This window comes from Thermobia domestica, chromosome 9 (genome assembly GCF_964235325.1).
Source record: "Thermobia domestica chromosome 9, izTheDome1.hap1.1, whole genome shotgun sequence".
NCBI classification, from domain to species: Eukaryota; Metazoa; Arthropoda; class Insecta; order Zygentoma; family Lepismatidae; genus Thermobia; species Thermobia domestica.
This window is the reverse complement of record NC_137462.1, coordinates 193,896,896-193,920,236: the sequence shown is the minus strand read 5'-3', so window position 1 is coordinate 193,920,236 and position 23,341 is coordinate 193,896,896. Positions and strand designations below refer to the sequence as shown.

Sequence of the window (23,341 nt, the reverse complement as noted above, 5' to 3'; positions counted from 1 at the left end):
ACAATGGATAGACTTTGATACATTACGACAGTTATAGCCAATATACTACCTATAAAATTTTTTGTTCAAAAAGTTTTCTATCAGTCATTTGTTCAAAATGTACGCACTCTTCCTGTGAAATAGGATGGCGTTGAATAAATGTATTTAATCTCCTTTAAGACTTCGTCTCAGCATATGATTACTAAGCAGCGTTTGAGATATAGAGGTGTGTGTCACAGATCCATGTTTATACAGAGGTATTGGAACTCAATACCCCATAAGTCAATCTTTACAGTATGTGTTTGTATTTGAATATGAAAATTGAATGAAATTTTAGACTGACGTCACGCGGTTTCTTCCAGTACATTACAATACACGGATAAATGCGCAGATTAGTGGCAATACAATCATCAGGTATGATGGGAAACGGGAGAAACACATGGACAAATTGTTCCTTACCAGAAACTCAAATAGTACCAACAAAGATTATGTTCTTGTCGAGGTTCTGCTCGTATCTTGCCTTTGCTTGTATTCTGGGATTTACCAATTATCGCTCCTATTTTTTATCTTTTTTCTTCAAAGGACTCCAAAGCCGATCAACACTGACACTAATCCTATCTATTAATATCGTAAAGTTATATCGTGCTCCAGAAATATCATATTTTTAGCTATTTCTGCATATGACTTTGGTTTGCTCCTCTGTTACCAAGAGAGAATGTGTTTATTTCTATTCATATACTGAGACTAATAGATGGAGTTAGTAGCAGTCTAATTGCTATCTTGAAAGAATCGATGTAATTACTTGGTGAATTTGTAGTTGTACACTATGGCCCAAGATTTATCTACAATGTTGATATATTCTCAAAGTTTTAGTTGGTGTCTGCAGAAGGTCCCGGAGGATATACCATTATGCAACATTTTCGCTACATGACCTGTAGATTCAAAATTAAGAGTGGTATCCACACACTAGGGAAGAGAGTTATATCTCTCAAGGTCCAGTTTAAAAGAAAGGATGATAATTGTCTTAATAGAACATGAGCAAAGTAAGTCGCTATTATCTATCCAAATAGGATAATAGTGAATTATACACAACTATCGCTATAGAAAGAATTACGGAAATAAACTATCTTATCACTGTCAATTCTGGCTGACAGTGACTTACAATTATCAATTTGGAAACGAAAATGAATTGGAATCTTCCATTTAACGTCCCACGGTTATTCCCTTTAGAACAGAATAGACAATTAATTACTCAAACTGAATAATTATGATATGTGATTTGGTGGAATGAGAATATGGAAGGGAACGGATGAATCCCCTAGGAAAACTCACGGACATAATGTTGTCTAACGGACGCTAGTATGACCTGAGATCGAACTAAGGACCTTCCTCATATCAGAAGTGAGCGCTCTGTCACTAAGGCACCGTGACGCCTTGACAGCATGGAGTCAATCACCCACAATAAACATATCCCGTAAAATCAAAGTGCTTCATTGTGATTCGCTTGACAATAAATAATCCGCAATTATATCAGCAATAATACGGCACCTTGTCGTAAACTTTACGGTAAATTATCGCGAATGAAAGTCAGTACAGTAATTTCCTGCAAAAAAAAAAAAAAATGTAATTACTTCACAAAATTGTATTGTTTAATACAAAATAGAATTGAGTATGATTAAAAAAAATATAGATATTAGAGTAATAGAAATATTCCATGAAGATATTAGCTTAAACAAGGATTAAAACAACCTTGAACAAACACTGTGAACAACTTACAAGTGAAAGTGAAAGTGTCCTGCCAGAATGATATAAAAAAAGCCTCACTTCGGTTAACAAAATATTCTCTCTTCCATTCCTTTCGTCTTTGGAACACCAGAAGATTCTACTTTACGTTTTGAAGAGGCTTCGATTCATCATGGCAGCACACTCTCCAGGCTTGTAAGTTGTCTTTCCTTTCCTACCTGACTAAGTTACGATGACAATGCTATTCAGATTGTGGGTAGGTCTCCTTTTGACAGGACCTAGCTATCGAGGCAATGATCAATTCATTTCAGTTCACATTTATGCACTTGTTTCAATTACATGTTTGTTTAGTTCTTTGGCTCCCATTAATCATTGTGTACTTTGTTTAAATATGCTAATAGCACTAATAACATTTCTATAACATTGCTCTAAAATAGCGAAATGCAGATTGTAACTTTGTTAATTGTTTATCACAATAAATCTGTTAACAGATCTCATCCCTTTCATTTCACATAATAATAATTAAATAGGAAAATCATAACTAATCTTTTAAGAGATAAAAGAAAATAGTTATCCTTGTAAACGGTTCAACTCTTGTTCTAATATACAGTATTAACTTGTAGAATTACGTTATCTGATTTATTTCTCTTACTAAATAAACAATATCTGGTGTAATTTTGTTAATGAAATTAGGGATCGCTTTAGCATTCAACTCTTCGCAATATACATTGTACCTCGCATCTTTCAAATGTATATATTAGGGAGTATAATAGCTATATTTTAAGACACTAAATATGCCAACGAAAACTTCCAATTACGAGGAAGAATTATTGTTGTATGATAAACCATTTTACGAAAATAAAGACACTAAATTGTAGGAAATCTTTTTACTACCTTACCCAGCAAAGATTTTTCAGCTCTAGAAAGAATATTAAGTGCTACTTAAGAGGAGAAAAGTTGCGTGACGCAACTTGTCCATTCAAACTTTTCGTGATTCCACGCACAACAAGGAACTTTGCGTGCGACCTTGCCGTAAGAATTTCCGCTTAAGACAAATCCAAAAATAATAAGAAAAAAAGAAGGAACAAAACAGTTTGAAGTTGGAGCACTGCCTGAAGTCATATGATGCAGAGTGAGTTTCACTCTCAACCAGTATACGTGGAGGTCGATTCATCTCTTTATCCACATTTCACAACTACTTTGATTTATAAAGCGAGGTATTTTCTTGTCCAGAAACTACTGTACATTTCCATTTCTATATACACCTCATTCCTCTTTGCTCTTATAACGTGATAATGGGTAACTTTTATTATAATTATTCTAGACATTTAAAAAAAAAAAAAAAATCAAAAGTTTTGTATATATGAGTATCGTTTGAAAATAATGCTTTTATAAAATAGTTTGTTGAATAGACTAAAAAGAAGAAATAGAGCTTAAACTATAAAAGCATTAGGTGTTGTAAATGGTTCGCTATAATCCATTATAATGAATCGCATCCAATGCTTTTATAATCTTTGTACAGTTTCTTCATTTTACCCACAACAACTTGAGACGCATAGTATCACAAGCTGCCAAATCCATTAAAAAAAAGAAACGAAATTGAGTTATATATCGCTTGTTATATGTTTGATCTAAAGGAATTCCATGGGAACATATTTTGTTTAAAAGCTTAGTGTATAATACAAAAAAAAAAAAAAAAAAAAAAAAACTAGTTCAAATATAAGACTTTGTACGCGTACATATGGGGATTCACTGCACGTTTTGCAAGATTACTCGGAACTAAATTGATGTGGTGGATTTTGACTCTAGGAGCCTCATTTCTTTATGTATTTTATAAAACAAACTTCTTTTCTCTGCGTGTTTTCTTTTTTTTTTTTTTTTTTACTTTTTCTTTATTGTTTTCACATTCAATTAGTTCTTAAATTTTGTTGTACTTTCACAATATGAAACGTCTCATGAAGAATCTTCTGGATGATATAGTGTACATGCCAAACCTGGAGCATTTGTGGTTGCATAACTGTGTAGGATATATACTTAGAGCATTTTTGGTTGTATAACTAAATAGGATATATATAGTTACTAGAGAACGATTAATAACTTAATTTTAGAGTGAAACGTTGCGCCACAGTTCCAATTACCTGAAACTATTTTATCTGTTCGTAGGTCTATTTAGCCTAATATGTAAGTGCATGAAATTTAAGTCGCAATATTTGACATTCACAAGCAAACAGAAAAGATACCTAATAAAAGTATTGTAATAAGGAACGAAACGAGTTAATTCTTCGCTTATTTTGGCTTTTTATTGAAAGGAAGCAACCTACACTACATGAAAAACCCCAAACGAAGTGTCTCTGATACGACTGTACTGTGTTATACAGAATTATCCACATGATTTTTTTTTTTTTTAGAAAATCTCGTCTAAACCTTTAACAGGACGCTAAAAATTCCGTATTTCATTCCTTTTTCTATATTAAAGGGGGAAATCGTAAAGCACAAAGAAAAATGAGGGTGGAACTAGCAAGCACACTAGTTCACCACGCAAATATACTTCTACGACGACAGGAAAACCAAATTGGTCAAATCAATAGGTTTACAGATGATTTTATTTTTAAAGCAGGTAGTAGGTTTTCTTCTCTAGATTTTTTTTTAAATCTATACGCGCTTTGGGACAATGTCACAAGAAAATCTTATGCAAATTGGAAACAACAGCTTGATAAGTGTGTGTGTGTGTGCGTGCGTGAGAGAGAGAGAGAAAAAAGAAGAAAATACTTGCTATTGTATGTTTAATAGGGCCAAAGCCCTAATACACAGAAAGACAGAAGAAAAAAAAGAAGAGAAACTTTGGGAAGGTAGAAGGAAAAAATAATAAAAAGAAGGGAGAGAACCTGAAACAGAGAGAAAGAAAATCGGGTTAGGCTACTGGAAAATACGAGAAGACGAAAGGTGAATACATTTAACATTTTACAGGACAAAAATGCCGGAGAGTTGGACGACAAGCAAAAGCAGGGAAATTGGAGGGACGAAGGCGAGAGAAGGAGGTGGGAATAAAAGGTTGGGACATCTACAAGGGCAAAAGGAGAAAATTCATTTTCGCCGCCGCTTCAGTCAGAATCATCGGGAAGAGAACAGGACTGAAAAGTGGAAAAGGACGAAGACAGAAAAAGAAAGAGAGAGAGAGAGAGAGAGAGAGGACAGTAGTAGCAGCAGGAGAGGAGAAAGAAGAAGAAGAAGAAGAAGAAGTGGGAAAAGCGTGAATCCAATTTTCCAAAGAGCAGGTCAGCAGTGTGAAGTCAACACACGTAGATGTTCAAATCGGGGTTCGTCGGGAGCCGCCAGAAGAAAGACGAAAAATGTGTGTGTCTGTGTTTGTGAAAGGAGTGAAAAGAGGCCGCATCTAATCTCTCTTTCTCTCTCTCTCTATTCCAACCAAACACCATGCAGAATTCACCACCAAAATATTATCCTGCAAAAGAATGGTATTATCCAGTCTCGCAATCTCTTTTTTTTCTGTTTCTTTCCTTCAAACCACATACACTACAAAAGGAGCTTCACTAAAAAGATACGACATGCTCACAGACAGAAAAATCTGTTAACCAAAAAATCAAATTACTCTAATATTAAACATATTACAGAATATTCAATATTGTACTATTTGTCAATTTTACAAGTTAAAATTGAAAAATGAAATATGCACATTGTAGATCTTTCTCTCATTCACCTTGAATACAAATTATCGCTACACGCAAATAAATTTAATTACACACTATTCTGTCAACACTAGTTCCTTTGTCAATAAATTCAGAACCAACAATCTAAGCTCTGAACATGAATCTAAATCCGAGATCCTGCGATTCATTTAGCTGTCATGCAAATGTTTTCTCTTTATTGCAAGGTGAGCTTCGATTGGTTGGTTTGAAGTTTACCACCGAGAAGGATGTATGAGATGTGGACATACAGTTGACATAGGACCCGAATCACATTTTCTCCCTCCGGGAATCGAAATCTCGTCTTCAGTACAGAGGTGAGTTTTGATGTTTTGAGTAAACTGTGAGAGACAAACAGATTTACAAATTCATCAAATGTATGTCTTCATTTCCTTCTTTCTTCTTTATTGCTAGTGAGTTTATCTTTCACGGATTAAAAAAAAATGATTTTCGCAAGTTTACTATAGTTCTGACCTATTACCAATGGCATGGCCGAAGGACCAATAGGAAACAGCTACAAACGTAGTAACCAGTGACACGACTCAAGAGCCAGTTAAAGCCATACAAAAGTACTAATCAGTGATATGATTCAAGAGCCAGTAAGAGAGAACTACAAAATTACAAACCAGTGACATGGTTCAAGAGCTAGCTAAAGATAATTACAAAAATACTAATCGGTGACATGATTCACGAGCTAGCAAAGAGACAACTACAAAAGTACTAGCAAGTTGAATCAGTAGACTTGGCTCGGATTTACCTACGGATCCAGACTTTGATTCGACCTTCCCTTTTATCCACCTGCTCACTGGATCGGATTCAACTTTTGGTGAAGTTCGCAGCCTATCTTGACGGTTGCATAAGGAAATGAAATTAAATGAAATCTGAGTTTTACATCCCACGGTTATGCCGAACAGGCTAAGGATACGGTGATGATGTGAAATGAATGGAATGGTGGAATGAAGAAAGTGGGAGGAAACGGGAGAACCCCGAGCAAATCCACGCACACTGTGTTTGTCCACCACAAAATGGTGTTGCATAAGGATGTACAGCATCAGTCATTACAACTTTATTGATGAGACCATAATTAAAATTTTAAGCTGAAATTTTACAATCTATTCATAACTCAAAATATCTCTTCAATTTACGAAAAATCACGAGCGCGACCCGTTTTAACTGTAATTTTTTAAAAACTAATTTGGTAAGTTTTCTACATTAAACTATTGACAAACAATTCAAATACAGCAAAGAAAATCAATTAATAATAAAAATAATAAAAAAAATCTCACAACATGACATGTGTATTGGGCACTTTATTTAAAGCATGTATATCTAGATCTATCCATGCACGCTAAAATAGTTATTTATCGTACGAGCTACAATGATACAACAGATTCTTTTTGTGTCGCCGTGTGAACCTGGAGAAATCCAAAACAACACCACGCACAGTAAGTAAGTAAATCACGCAACATTCATAGAAATTATCGGATTTTTTTCCTCTTTAAATGGAAACTGGTATTTCTTGGAAGTAGAAATTGTAATTGTTTCATAGAACTTTCGATAATGAATTACATGTGTTCTAGAAATAGAAAATGTATTAACCATACAGGGAAAGAATAATAATAATAATAATACTAATCAAAAGATCCATTCACTTTCTCCATCACTTTTCATACAATATACCAAATTATTTGCACCGAATCATTCAATGGTAGCTCTTGAGGGATGCCACATCGCAAAAACTAATGGACGAGTGCCTCTTGCAACTTCAGGAAGTATTATACCAGAATTAGTGCTTGAGATAAACTGAAATTTCTGCCTATGTGTTGTCCCTCAAGACTCCCCAGAGCAATCATCCCCTGTGACATTGAGTTCAAGATACATACTTCTTTCTTTTCTTTCTTCTTAAGAGCCTGCCTTACTAAAAATAATACAAAATTTACCATTTTTCTTTTGCTTGTTTATTCATCAGTGAAAGGAGATAATGAAATGCAAGTTACCACAATCATAGATAATGCTATTCTACAACAGAAAATATGAACCTGACGAATGTTCAGTGTTGCCATCCATAGAAATTACAGTGTTGCCAGAAAAACAATTTCCCTAAAATCTAAGTTAAGGCAGCGAATAGAGGAACAAACTTAACTGCATTTGGTTGCGTATCATATTGTTTTGGTTTCCTGTGAACTACTTTTTAAATAATAGTTGTATTTAGTTTGTAATAAACAAAATGGTTTTAACATACAGTTATTAAAACTAAATAATAATGTCAATTAAAAAGTAGTTCACAAGAAACCGAAACAACATGATACGTAATCAAATGCAGTTGAGTTCATTCTTGTACTCGCTGTCTTAACTTAGATTTTAGGGAAATTGTTTTTCTGGCAACACAGTAATTTCTATGGATGGCAACACTGAACATTCTTCAGGTTCATATTTTCTGTTGTAAAATAGAATAGCATTATCTATGATTCTGGCAACTTGCATTTCATTATCTCCTTTCACTGATGAATAATCAAGCAAAAGAAAATGGTAAATTTCGTATTATTTTTAGTAAGACAGACTCTCTAAGTTATGTAGATGTATTAGAAACGAGGAAAGAAATAAAGTTTATCATCATCATCATCATACTAGCAGGTACTACGACTGCTTTTGGTAAACCGAAATTCGGATGTGATGTGACTTGACGGTATTCTAACTATAAATCGATTGGATTTCGAGCCAACCAAGCTTACAGTAGGAAGGGTTGCAAGAACTCTTTTCGAGCCACTTCCTTTAGTTTATCTATCTCCACCGTATGGTCTTAACAGGGTCCATTAAGAAAAATTAAGAAAACTGGAATTTATAGTAACTGAATATAATGTCACCTTGTGTTAACATATAGATATTAGTTACACTACCTTAGACATTGCTTAGGTGGATTGGAGTTTAGTACCCCTTTTAACAATGGCTCCTGTTCGATGCCATGGTAGTTGTATTGAGTACTTGCTGTAAGCACCCGTCATTGTAGGTTGTTAATTCACAATCTGGATTAAAAAAAAAAAAAAAAAAATCCGTCAGTGATGGCTCCTAATTACAAATATCGATTAAAAGAGGGAAAAGTCCTTACTCATTTTACAGTATTTATCCTTGGCTATTATATAAGCCCGCGCAACAGTGAAGTAATGGGGTTGCATACATACAAGGTGTTATTAGAAACTGCTAGAAAGATGAATACATTTTCGCATGTATTTTCACCTCCAAGTCTGACCCTTCCCCCGCAAGCCGAAAATCAAAAAACAACTTCGTACAAGAATAGATCTGGTGATAAATTTGTGTTAAAATCTGGCAATTCTTGGTCCTCATTTCTATACGAAAAACTGTTGACAGACTGAAAAAAAAATATTATTTTAACATTAATAATAATAAAAGTTGCTTACATTGTCTAAAAAAAAAAAGCTCACTTCGTTCATTTGTTTCTTTTCTTTTTTTTGTATTAAATCAATGACAAAGATAGTATATATTCTACACAATCTACAAAACTCAACCTATCTTAACCAAAATTGCCAGAGAACCCTCCCCGTTGGTCTAGAGGCTAGCACGTGCGTCTTCCTTGCACGTGGTCTCGAGCTCGACTCCTATTAAAAATTTGAACGTATTGTAATGGTTCGGATTCCACCTTAAACTATGGATAACGTTTCATGATAGCGTCGCGACGCTAAAATTCACACAAACAAAACATTGGCACAGAAGTCGGTCAACCTTGATGTAATTAGTAAAGATGTAAAATAGTTTGCCGTGCAGACATTTGGTTTCTCAATCATCAAAGTCTGGGTTTGGACTTAGCCAAAGTTTCACAATAAAATGTAGTAGGTGCCTTCCATTTCAATTCAGGCAGAGCATGTACCATCACCATCTCAGATATTGTTGAAACTTTTTTTTATAGCAACTAGACATGTTTTTAAGAGACCCATATTTTTTTGTTTTGTCGAAAAAAATTTTCCCGCCAAGTAATGGGCCATCAAAGACGGGGAGTACAATTTATGAATTGTAGAAGACATGGAAAATGGTCAATTTCGGAGCCTCACCATTCGCCTATGGAGACAGGTAGAGTTATAATTCTTGTTGTGGTATGTACATAGGGATATAAATAAACTATATTTTATTGTAGTTTGGTTTGCGCATGCGTATCTTTTTGTACATAAATTAACAAATGAACGTCAATTTATCTGAAAATTCGAAGTTTGCGAATTTTTTTCGAGCACTTTCGGTTCGAATTTTAAAATTCTGTTTTCGCGGTTGGTAAGACCTAGCTACCCGCTTTCCGAAAAAAATTTTGTATCGCTTCTGTGTGCAACCGTTTTGTCGCAAAAAAGTCGAGAAATTGTAAAATTTTCAAAAATCGCCATTTTTGGGCGCCATTTTCTCGAAAACACCATTTTTTAAAATTCTGAAATTTTGTCAGATGGTTCAACTTTACATGAACAATAAACACACCAAATACCATTCTCGACCAATGTTTCATGAATTAACTGCAGCCTTTTAAAGTTAGCGAAGTTTCGTTAACTTTGATGTCACAGTTAGCAACACTGGGAACAATAAAAGTGCAATGATTTGATGATGTTTCTGATTCACATTCATTAAATGAAGAATAAAAGGTTTTCTTGACTGTTTTGTTCATTATTTTGATCAAGAAGGCTCTCTGAAATAGTAAAATGAGCCTCCCCCTACTCCTCCGTTTTCTTAAACCGAAATAATCTGAGGTGGAAATTACGATTACGAAACACATAAATTTTAAGTTTACTTGAAATGGCCATCCAATAAATTCTGATGATCTACACAAAACCTGAACTATTACCTCAGTGATGATTTGGAATGCTCCAAACAAAGTCTCAATTAAGTGCGGTGTCATTAGTGATCGAAAAAGGACAACAAGTTTAAAAAATCGAAACGTTTTCTTACGCGTTCCAAAGAAATTTACTGACTTTTTAAACAGAACAATCCCAACATAAGAATGGGTCACTCGGAATTTTACAGTATTCGACTAAAGTGGCTCAGTCCGCAACCTGCGAGGGAAGTGTATGTGTGTGTGAGTATTGTGCAAATTTTAAGTTAGCTGCTACTGCGTTGCTACAAATCAAAGGTGCAGTCTGTATTGAAGCTGTCATGAGTGACCTATTTCCTTTAGTAGTATGATCCTAGAAAATGACAACTGTCTTCTTCAAGAATGTGGTGAATGTCCTGGAGTAGAAGGAATAAGTGTGAAGTCTTTAATTGTTGATCCTGATGAAAATGAAAGTGTTAGGTATGCCATATGGGAAAACAATAATCTCGTTAAAAAAAACTATGCCACTTTCTGTTTTCGTATCGTACATTGCTGGTTTAACTGTAATTCATGACTACATCAAGAAAATCCAAAGAGAACTAATTGCTACCGAAAAGCATCGTATGAAATTTCAAGATACAAATTCTATTTTACTTCATGTGGACTTCGCTGAAAACTGGACTGTTATTCTGCAAAGTGAAATTCAGAGTTATCACCGGAATATGAATCAACTGACAGTTTTGTTGTAATAAACGACGATAAAACACACGATTCGGCTCATGTACTCATAGCCATAGACAAGATTCTAAAAATACTCGAAGAAAAACGAAAATATATTTTATAGAAAAAGGTTTGAATACGAGAAAATAAGTGTCTACAATTTCCCAAACCGTGTCAGTGATATCTGATGGTGCTGCATCCCACTTTAAAAATCGCTTTCAGATGTTCGAGATGCAGACAGGTCCGATAAAGCAGTGGTTTTGCAGTGAAACCGGCCATGCAAGGGTCTCTGCGACGTTATTGAGGGGGAGGGGGGGAGGTGTAAAGAATGTGGCAACGCGGCATAATCTTAGGCAAATACAGATACTCAGTGTTAAAACCGCAGAAGAAAAAAAATGAAATGAAGTCTTTGTTTCACGTCCAACACTTATCCCGGTTAGGCTAAAGGAGACGGTGATTATGAGAAATGAATGAAATGGTGGAATGCAGAAAGTGGGAGGAAACGGGATAACCCCGAGAAAACCCACGAGCACAGTGTTTGTCCACCACAAATCCCACACGGCGCGATCTGGGATCGAACCAGGGACCCCAAGCACCGGAGGTGAACGATCTACCACTGAGCCACCGCGCCCCAACTAAAACCGCAGAAGAATTCGTGAGTATAGTGCAAGTACAAACTCCGGGTATTACTCTCGTTCTGTTGCCTGGAACTGAATTCGACGACTTCCGGAAGAAAAAAAGGGAAAGTATGCAACCGGTAACTGGTATTCAACGAAGTCATCTTTGGCTTTCGGAAAATGGCGAAGTTTTTATGGCAGTAACGGGTCACCATGAACTAACTTCATGCTTCCCCCAAAATCGAACTTCTGCAATTCAAAGTGTAGATTTAAGAAATCTGCAAAAAGGAACTTTTGTAACATCATATATGTATGATAACCAGTGGTGTGTAGCAGAAATATTATGAATAAATCATGAATTACGTGAAGTTGAAGTGCTGTTATGCTTCCACATGGACCTTCAGCATTTGTGACTATCGACAATGTGCTACGCAGGGGCGGATCCAGGACGGACTTCTGGAAGGGGGGGGGCGTAATACTGCTACTTAGAGCTACTTTTAAGAGCTCCAAACTCTGAGATCGGTTATATTTATATATAAAATAAAAAAGTTTCTTCCCCCTAGATCCACTCCTGGACGAGTTGAGAGTGAGCCAACACCTATTGGAGCACCTTCACGGTTACATGCTATTAGCGAAGAAAACACAAACCAAGCAAATGATTGGTCCACGTAAAAAATTAAAAAAATAAGTGAAATTTTGTTTCCGAAGACCATTTTAAGTAAGTGAACTTGAAATTTGTGCGTTTCGTAATCGTAATTTCCACCTCAGATTATTTCGGTTTAAGAAAACGGAGGAGTAGGGGGAGGCTCATTTTACTATTTCAGAGAGCCTTCTTAATCAAAATAATGAACAAAACAGTCAAGAAAACCTTTTATTCTTCATTTAATGAATGTGAATCAGAAACATCATCAAATCATTGCACTTTTATTGTTCCCAGTGTTGCTAACTGTGACATCAAAGTTAACGAAACTTCGCTAACTTTAAAAGGCAGCAGTTAATTCACGAAGCATTGGTCGAGAATGGTATTTGGTGTGTTTATTATTCATGTAAAGTTGAACCATCCGACAAAATTTCAGAATTTTAAAAAATGGTGTTTTCGAGAAAATGGCGCCCAAAAATGGCGATTTTTGAAAATTTTACAATTTCTCGAATTTTTTGCGACAAAACGGTTGCACACAGAAGCGATACAAAATTTTTTTCGGAAAGCGGGTAGCTAGGTCTTACCAACCGCGAAAACAGAATTTTAAAATTCGAACCGGAAGTGCTCGAAAAAAATTCGCAAACTTCGAATTTTCAGATAAATTGACGTTCATTTGTTAATTTATGTACAAAAAGATACGCATGCGCAAACCAAACTATAATAAAATATAGTTTATTTATATCCCTATGTACATACCACAACAAGAATTATAACTCTACCTGTCTCCATAGGCGAATGGTGAGGCTCCGAAGTTGACCATTTTCCATGTCTTCCACAATTCATAAATTGTACTCCCCGTTTTGATGGCCCATTACATGGCGCGAAATTTTTTTTCGACAAAACAAAAAAATATGGGTCTCTTAAAAACATGTCTAGTTGCTATAAAAAAAGTTTCAACAATATCTGAGATGGTGATGGTACAATTTTATATTTTTTTGCCTGAGTTGAAATGGAAGGCACCAGTAATTTATTATTTAAAACAAAAAAATTGGAGGAAATACATGCAGTAAATCTGTTAGACGTTGAAGTTAAACATTATCGTGTTAAGTATTAAGTAAATGAAGTGTATGCTTACAATAAAGGGCTGATAAAAATCAATGGACGACAACCTCTTTCCGCGATCAGGAACCTCATTACAAGTTTGAGATATAATCCTTATTTAATTTTTTAAAATATTCTGTATAATTCCAATATAAGGGGAAGAGACGGGGGAGAGAGAGAAAAAAGTTCTTCAAACTTTGTTGGGCACTTTATAAATAGGAACGTAATCGATCATTCAGTCAGATAAAACCGTCAAATGGCCAACTCATAAAAGGTCAGCGTTCAATAGACGACATCGCGTGTGCATGTGTGAATACTGGTTGGGATCTCGACTTAACTGCCATCTATAGACTATCACCAACAGCAAACTTAAGTGTAGTACATGCGTGACTTTCTTTCTGTCATACTTTTTAAAGTTATTCCTTTAAAAAATGCATTTCCACCATTTCTCCTCTTTCATTCAATGTTCGTTTTCCGTTTGTTCGCCTTTCTCGTCCTTTCCAATTTGATAACTATTCACAAATAAGATCAAAGGCAAAGCGAGACGAAAAGGATATTGAAGCACAGACGAGAAAATGAAGAAAATATTTCACCCATCATTTCGCTTTTACTATAAAGCCAAGAAAATACAGAGGGAAAGAGGGGTTTTGCAACAAGGGCAGCAGAAGGAAAAAGAAACAAACGCAGTCCATCTCCTTTTCCAACCAATTCAAACAGACGCTACGTTTCCTTTAAACCAAATACATCAAGTACACATCGATTATATTTACCACTCCAATGATGACCATTGAATAGCTAGAGGAAGAAGGAAAATCCCCTTTTCCCTTCTGCCTGCCCCTTCGGCTACGTGATTCGAAAAGGAGTATGGGTAAATAAAATCTTCATGTTAACATTGAAAGGAGACTTATGCATGCCTGATATAATTTAAATCAATTGCCTGCTTGCTTGGGATTCAATTCAGTGCTGCAAATATAGAGAGACATTTATACAGTTGTATAAACTATGCAGGTTTTCTCTCTTTCTCTCTCTCTCTCTCTCTCTCTCTCTCTCTCTCTTTCTCTCTCTCTCTCTTTACAATTTGTGTTTCAATCTTAGTATAGCTGCTTCCTTATTCAATTGATGACAATTTATTATGTGATAAGGAACTTGACAACGTTGGAAATAAAGCAAAAACTTTGCAGAAGCAGTTGGAACTAGAGTAAATACGAAATTATGTTTAGAAGTAAATTCCCTCAAAAAAAGAAGTTTTCTTTTATCGGCTTCTTTAGAATATATGACATACACAATTTACTTGATATTTTTCTTTAAAAAGAATAACCTAATTTAAGTAATCAATAATAATAATAATAATAATAATAATAATAATAATAATAATAATAATAATAATAATAATAATAATAATAATAAACCATCAAAGTACGAACATGGAAGATAATTAACTGGGTGGAACAAGAAAATAACGGAAAAAATTAGGGTAAAGAGTGATACTGCAGAAACTAAACTGTCTCAGTATACTTTTAGACTCCATTTCTGTAGGAAATTACAGAATAATACGAGGATGATTCAGAAAGTAATGCCCCCAAGCCCACTACTTGGCCAATAGTACCGCAAACATTCTGAACTCTTTACCATTAATGCACTTGGGGGTCCCTGGTTCGATCGCATGCCAAGTGAATGTTGTGGTGGACAAATACCATGCGCGTCGGTTTTCTCGGAGTTCTCTCACTTTCTTTATTCCACCATTTCATTCATTTCTCATAATCATCGGCTTCTATAGTCTAGCCGGCTTAATCGTGGGACGTAAAATTTAAAAAATGTCATTTCATTTAATTAATGCACTGATGTTTAAGCTATAGAATACCACTTGTTTCACCTTCCTGTCTCATCTCGTTCCAGAGTAATGGAGCAATCCAATGGCATCCGGTTGAAACAGCGAGCTGTTATTGAATTTCTGACTGCGCAAGGTTGTGCGCCCAGGAACATTCATCGCCGGCGACGAGTCATGGATACACCATTACGACCCGGAAACGAAGCATCAGTCGATGGACTACCGCCATTTATCTCCCCCTCCTCCACCAAAAAAAGTCAAAGTTGTCCCATCTGCTGGCAAAGTGTTGTTGGCATTCTACCTATAGTCCAGATCTTGCGCCCTACGAGTTTTGGCTCTTCTCCAAACAAGGATCATTTTAAGGGCCAACGCTACAGTCGTGACGCGGAGGTGGACGCAGCAGTTCGGTAATGGTATCGCTAGTACCCATCACAATTCTTCACCGACGGCATAAAAAACCTTGTTTTGGGTGGATACTATGTTGAAAAAATGATGCCACCATTTGTAGCTGACATTGTAAGCTTTCCATTGATACCTGTATTGGTGCTATCTGTCAAATAAAGGTGTCACTTTGGAGGCATAGCTTTCTGAATGACCCTCGTAATATAGTATATTAGCTTTAATAAGCAAAAATGTGACATGATTAAATTATATTAATATGATTAAATAATAATATATTTATACATAATTACGTTATAATATGAATTTTGATATGGAGGTAGTTTGATATCAACATGCTACAATGAAACAACTAATTTTCCTATCAACATCTAAATTAGTAATGCATACACTATACACTACGCTCATTCTTTGTAAAACTGCATGAAATAACAATTCACTTCTTTGTCCAAGCATTAAAACATACATTCTTTACAGTTATGAATGGAAGGGTTGCAAAAGCAAGGTGAGCTATCACAGCTTTTCAAACATTACAGTACAAAACCAAAAATATTTAACGTTCCTTTTTAGTAACGAAGTTAAATCGGATATGGACCTACAGTGTAAGACGTAATTAGAACTCCTGTAATGCGTTCAAATTTCAATGTTTTCCCCACAGGTAATCGAATCCGGGACTACGTGAACCAAAGTCGCGCGTCCTAGCCACTAGACCAACGGGGAGGACACAATGTTCCGGAGACGGATATATATAAAAAAAAAAAAAAAAAAAAAAAATCAGTAATATTTTACTGTAGGCTTATGATCTAGGAAATTTTATAATAATAAGAAAGTTATGTATAACTTACAACTTTGGGTAACAAACATTTCTTTTTTTTCTTATTTTTTAAATGTGCTTCCAACAACTTCCAAACTCGTTAAGAAAAACTAAATAATGAGAAGCAGAGACCATGTTATTGCTATGGAAACTAATCTCTCAAAACAAGTTGTTAGATACTGAGATGGATGAGGGGGAGGAAACTACAATTCTATTGCAAAGTCCCAAATAACTATCTACTGGTTATATAGGCTCATGCATACAAAAAGAGATTTTACTGCTTAGCAGACCTAATTAGAATTGTGCATCCACGCTGTTACTTAGGAAACATACTGATAAAAAAAAAAAAGCGAATTTCAAGCAATGCTGTTCCCATCTAGAACCAAAATTCAACCCTCCCAGCAGTTCCTGCAGTTAAACTGCAATACTTTCTGTATTCCGCAATACGTCCCCTTTAAAAGCGTTTCTATGAGCTTTATTTGTTCAATTTCTACTATTCTGCCGATTCCCCTCCATCTCTTTCCATCTTAGTTACGCCACTGTTGAAGTCATCAGCAGTAGTTAGGGAAACTAACTAGATTGGATGATGGATGTCCCCAATACTAACTGTTAAAAGCGGCGTCTGTGTGCGGTTTCTGCAAAGAGACTTTCTTGCGTGCATGCATCTTTGTTTATGAGTAATTTAATCAATAGATGTCTCTGCTTGAAGGAGAAAAAGGGAGACAGAGTAACATATCGGAATCTCAACTCTATAGGATACGGAGGTATTAAAGACTGAGGGGAAGTAACACGTTGCATCCCCCTCATGACTGCCATGGTGACGACCGCATTTTGCTTGAAAACGGACATATAAGTGTTAGGTATAATATAAAAATTATTTTTAACGTAAATAATTGTAAATGTTCTCTAAATATGAGTATCCAAATGTAAATAATTATGCTTAACGTTTCCGTATGATATTGACTGTCACTAAGAGGTAGTAGTGTCCTTCTCTCCAATATCTGTCACTCTTTTTTTAAAAAAAAAGAGAGAGAGAGAGAAAAAAAGTACTGCTGTCTCTACCCCTCCCGTCAAACATACCATTTTTAAGCTTGGTCTATACAAAAGTAGAACATGGAAATTATTAGAAATTATGAAGTATAACAGATAGTAAAGAGGGCAGAAAAATATATTGTCAAATGAGTCGAAAAGCGACTAACCAGAAAAAAGTAATGTTCACGTCTGTCCAGCCAAATAATTCGTTAAAGATCAACATAGCATTATGCTGTGCAATACAATGATTTATCCTATCTTTCTTTAAGTTTATTCTTCACTTTAGTGCAGAGGTATTAAAAAAAATAGGAAGAGCATTGCTTGGGAATCGATAGAAACTGTAACAGGTTAAAGAACCCTTTTTGCTTCGTTTGGCAGACAATCGGTAGCCTGTTTGTTACTGTATGAATAGTACATGATTATAATTCTATGATCTACAAAACAGTCAAAAACATACTATAGCATGACACCTAACAAACATGAAATTCACCTTTTTTCTCTCTTTCTTTCTGTATATATGATTTGTAGTGGTATATTAACACACACACACACACACACACACCAAAAGAAGTAGAAACAAGTAAGTGACATTTCAAGTCACGTATTAGCATGTGTAGGACGTAAACTAAAACCAGGTAAAAATAATAATAAGAAAAAATTACACCGATTTCATAGAATTAGGATTTCGTGTTCTCTACAATACAATAAACAGTACTTAACAATATGTCCATATCATATACGGACATCAAAGTCTATTTTTATTAATGGTTTCTAATTCTTGATAATAAGAAACACTTTAAAAAAAAAAAAAGAAAGAAAAATCCGATGAAACTTGAACATGAAAATTATTCGAAATAACGAAGTATAACAAACTAACGAGGGTAGAAAAAAGTTTGTGTTCTGTCAAATGAGTCAAAAAGCGAATAAACAAAAGTGTTTAAAAAGTATGTATTTATACTATTATTCCTGAGTTCGTAAAATACTCGAAAGATATGGTACATTCAACATGTTTTGTTGTTTCTATTTTAATCTCTTGAGAATTTGTCATCTTAGAAAGTAGGACAAAATAAAACGCAAGGATTAAAATTAACGTTTATTTAAGAACTTTTTTTTTTTTTTTTTTAAAAAAAAAGAAATATATAAAGGTTCGATACAAACAGCAGAGAGAGAGAGACCAAAAGAGACCAAAAGAAAGTAGATAGATTTCTGAACTTTGACATAGGATTATTTCGAAAACGACAGAAACTTTTAATGCAGATAAATTACGAGTGAGGAAGTAGAAATGGGACAGATGGGAGAGAGAGAGGGGGGGGAGGGAGAGAATGAATAAGAGAAAAGGGGTTAAAATGAACACAAAATATCTACGACAACAGAAATCAACGGAAAGGACTGCAACATTACTACATAATTCGCATAACGATATTCTACAGTTTTTTTTTAAAGACATATTTTAGATGTTGTTCAAAAAAAACACACGAGAACTCTCCTAAGGTCCATTCGAACAGTTTTATTTTATTTTATTTTATTTTATTTTTAATTTACACAAACTTTCTTCAACAGCCTTGAACTGCTTTCTGTAAGATTATTTGTCACGTAGAGGTGCTAGAAGCTATCGAAACAAATATGTGTATGTCATACAATCCATCCATTAGTTATAATGTACGAAAGTCATGCATGCGTTCCATTATTCTCCTCAACGAGGAGACGATTGTTAACGAACCCTGTTTAAGCATATCCGTATAATATTCGCCTTAACAGGATATTAAGGTGTACAAAATCTTATCTCATCCAATTAACATTTTTTTAAAAGTTATTATTATGGTTAGTTTGCACGATGTGATTTCATACTTGAACTTGCAAATGAGTTAAGAGGGGCACTGCGAGTCAGAAGGAGAAAGATCATCTCTGGTGCGAAAGTTGTAGGTTCGAATTCCGCCCACGCGAGCCTCTTTTACTCTTACTCAATTCTAATTTATTATCCGTCTCCTTTAATATGTAGTTCATATTCGTGAAAAGCAAAGTAGCTGCTAGTTTTGTTGTATGATTTTTTATACACAGCTGACTGACTGACGAAGACATCATAACAATTATTCCTTATGGTTCCCACTGGCGCATATCCCGGGGGAATGAATTTTGGAACTGAGGGGGACTGTTCCCCCCAATGATCCGATTTGAAATGTGCTTTTTTTGGGGAGAAATGTGATGACTTGCGTCCGACTGCCACTTCATGTACATCGCATGATATACGAGTACAAATGCAACAGGTTCGCCTCAGAAATCAGATTAAGTTACCGTAATATGCGTTTCAACTCTCTGGCCCCCAGAATAAGTCGCAAGTCTGCCCGCCTTCCAATGTTGAAGACAACTTTGCTCCCCTGATCCTCCACAGCATTGTTTTTCAATTTCATAAATATTTTGAACATCGCTAACCAAAAGAAAAAGAGGAAAAAGAGAAAAAAAAAGATATGGGAACAGAATTACCCGTCCCCCTAATATTGAAGACAGATTTGCGCCGCTGATGGTTCCTAAAGTTATCAATGTACACTTCCTCTAAAACTACCCCATGTTTCATACAATGACTTGACAATGGGGAAGAATTACCAAACTAATCAGCTGCTTGAAGATAAGCATAATATACACAAAAAGAATTTTCAAGTTACGGTTGTGCAACAAGTGTAGTTATTTTACATCAGGCTCTAGCTAGAAGTGGCCACGGCAATCCAGCGACCACCTTCTGCCCCGCTGAAACTTCCAGGTATTTGTTCATAACTATATGTTCTAAATAATTAAAATAAGCAGTCAAAAATTAAAGCGAACTTAAATTAGCACTCTCCCCAGAAATAATCAGCTCTCCTTGTCTTGCTGTTTCTGGCTACAGTTTTGCAATATCGTTAACGGTATAGAAGAGTAAGGATTGTTCCTACACACAAAGGGAGAAATAAAACAAACAAAGAAAGAAAAAAAAACGCAAACAGAGATTTCAGGTACAAGTGGTTGTAACAGTTACGTAATAATAAAATAATCCGTTGATAATTATCAAACTTTCGAAATTCTCCGTGAATCCCTTGTCAACGCGTCTGAATGACGCCATTTCACCATCTGTTATTCAGTAATGTTTCTGCAAGTTTGACATTTTTTTAAAGAAACTTGATAACTACTGAAAGAAAAACATGTCATAATCTCGTGATTTTTTTTTTTTTTTTCCTTCTTCAAAGTTGGCTTTTCATAGAAGTAATGTTAAGCGAAAAATATAGATACGCTTTGTAGAACCACTGTGTTGTATTTTCTTTTCACCAGTGTCTTTTGTAATATTATGATAAACTTGAACAATACGGCTAGAGAACCCATCTTCTTGGGGGTTATTCATTTCCAGAACTTCTTACACACTATCATCATCATCATCACCGCACGCAGAAACTCTGAAGTAAACTTAGTGGAAAGTCGTTCCCTCATTTTCTAATGAAATAACGTGACTAAATGGGCGGAGAATGATCGTTTTCAATGGCTTTTAGTTGGAACACTTTGCATCGTCCTCTTCTTTAGCTGTGTGGAACATGGTTGAAGTTTCGTGAAACAAGGGCGACCTCCACAACTATTGACTCAAACACAGGAGAGAACGCTAAGGGGCGAAAGAACTGACTGGGAGGGGAGAGGGGGGAAAAGGACAAGACACAGTATAACCACTCGAGGCTTTCCCTGAAAACAATTGAAGACTATTCTAGTTTCCCCCCTTCCTTTTCGCATTCAGTTCTCTCCGTGTCTCTCCCCTTTGCCATCGTCTCCTTGAACATTGTCCCCTTCTGCAAAGAACCAAGAGCTCTTCGAGATGCTATTGGAAACTCTTGCCCAGCATCCCTTTCCTTTCTACACTGACGAAGACAGGGAAGGGACAAGAGGATCGTCGTGGTTGAGTTTCTCTCCAGAATCATAGTTGCTAACTTACTATGTTGATTGTTCACAACAAAGTGTTTCACTTTATTTTTACAGTTTTCTAAAATATTAAACCAAACTAAACCCTCAGATGTGTATCGCTTTGAAGTTTTACATTGGGAGGTACAAATACTTAAAGAAAACACCTAAGAACAACCAGTACGGCATTGAATTAACTTTTGCCCTCAGAACAGCTCTGATGTAAAGTGGAATGGAGTCAAACGTCACGAGTGATAGTAAATGGAATATTACACGATTTTGGGTGCAGTACATCACTTAATTCCGTAAGAGAGGATGGAAACAGAAATCTGCACAAGATTCGTGTCTCCGAAATGGACCACAAGTGCTTAATTATGTTCAGAACCCCAAGACTGGGTAGACAGTGTTGCCAATTTGGGGGAAAAGTCGCTAAATCTAGGGGATTCGCCATCCAGGATAGCGACAAAAATTAATTTTTCCGATTAGCGACTTTTTTGGTGATTTTGGAATGACGATTTGCCGACTGACTTACAAATCTAGCGACTTTTGTGCTGCAAGCTATTTGTCCTAAAATAAGTACTATTAGCTCGAATCAGTTCAGATATATAATGTCTTTTTGCTTTTGCTTACTTGAATCAGTGCAGGTGTTGACGAGCTGGGAAAATACACAACATTTATCTCTATATTCCCAATTTGATTGCTGTTATCTCTTACCTTCTACCGGGGACCAACTCTAGCTTTTAATGACCTTTAGTTTACAGAGCTTCCGTTTAGATGCACAAATAATACATTACCGATAGCAAACTGATTATCTGTAGAAGCGTGAGTAGAAGTAAAGTAAAATTTTTTTCTAGACTAATTTTGTTCGTTTTTCTAAACTCATTTTTGATTTTGTTGAAGCAAAATTGATCATAAAGTTAAAAATATTTAAAAGTGAAATTATTGTTAGTTATTTATGAGTCTTTCATATACGTTCTTGCAGATAACAAATAAAACACAGTTCTGACCAGAGCAGAATGAAATATATTAAAAACTATAATTACAATGTGTTACAGTTTCAAGGACCTAACGCCCTCTTCATCAGACACCTAACGTCCTCTTCATCAGAGTGTTTGTGTCTGATGAAGAGGACGTTAGGTTCTTGAAACTGTAAAACATTGTAAGTATAGTTTTTAATATATTTCATTCTGCTCTGGTCAGAACTGTGTTTTATTTGTTACTCTACTTATCCGGAGTTTGTTCATCTTGCAGATAGTACTATAGCTTGAATTGATCACGTATCATATATATATATAAGAAAGGCAAAATTCCACGAAAAATATTTTAGCGACTTTTCACTCAAAATTGGAGTCATTTCATCTCCTATTTAGCGACTTTTTGTAACAACTTGTTGGCAACACTGTGGGTAGACCAGGAAAGGTATTCCTCATATCATCCCGCAACAGTTTCAGCTGTGTAAATGGTTGCATTATATCCTGGAATATGGAGCCATTCCTCGATAACAACGCCTAGACCATAGGATGCACACAGTCACCTTCAACGGTGGCAATCAAAGACAGTGGGCAACCAATGAGCGTGAGCACAGAACCCACTAAAAACCAAGATATTACAGCCCAGAGCATCGCAGAGTAGAAATGCGCACGAGACGAGTCGAGACAGGATTTTCCTGACAAAGTTCGAGTCGAGACACGGCTCTTCCAATAGAAAAATATACATTTTTCGAGTCGAGACATCACTTTTACAAAATATTTTCGAGACGAGACAGCCACAAATCTTATCTCGTGCGCATCCCTATCGCAGAGCCATCGCCTTGTTTCACCGTTGAGCGGAGATATTGCGGATCATATACTTCTTTGGACGACCACCATACATAAACACGGCTCGTAGTTTGAAATAATGTGAACGATGATTCATCCGACCATATCACAGATTTCCAGTTATCAGTGGTCCATGTTACACGTTCGCGTCACCATTGACATGCTAAATCGTTATGGTCACTTATTAGTGGTTCCATCCATGCAACCTGACCTCGTATGTCCATGTCACTTAACTCG

General features: G+C 35.7%; 2 protein-coding genes across 3 annotated transcripts in view; one reads left to right on the top strand and one right to left on the bottom strand.

The window, feature by feature from the left end:
• The window catches only part of LOC145660515 (irregular chiasm C-roughest protein-like), a 745,900-nt gene that overhangs the window by 325,252 nt on the left and 397,307 nt on the right, over positions 1 to 23,341 (bottom strand). The gene's annotated exons all lie outside the window — the stretch shown is intronic.
• LOC145694216 (uncharacterized) lies at positions 1,861 to 15,626 on the top strand. Its single transcript, XM_081770328.1, has 2 exons — positions 1,861 to 1,917; positions 15,202 to 15,626. The coding sequence occupies exons 1-2, from the start codon at positions 1,895 to 1,897 to the stop codon at positions 15,542 to 15,544; spliced, it is 366 nt and encodes a 121-aa protein (XP_081626454.1). The 5' UTR covers positions 1,861 to 1,894; the 3' UTR covers positions 15,545 to 15,626.

What these genes read in the sequence shown, in the direction of transcription:
- LOC145694216 (XM_081770328.1), top strand. Translation starts at nt 1,895, where the DNA reads ATGGCAGCACACTCTCCAGGCTT. An exon ending in GCAGCACACTCTCCAGGCTT is followed by an intron (nt 1,918 to 15,201) that starts GTAAGTTGTCTT and finishes ATCTCGTTCCAG; the next exon opens with AGTAATGGAGCAATCCAATG.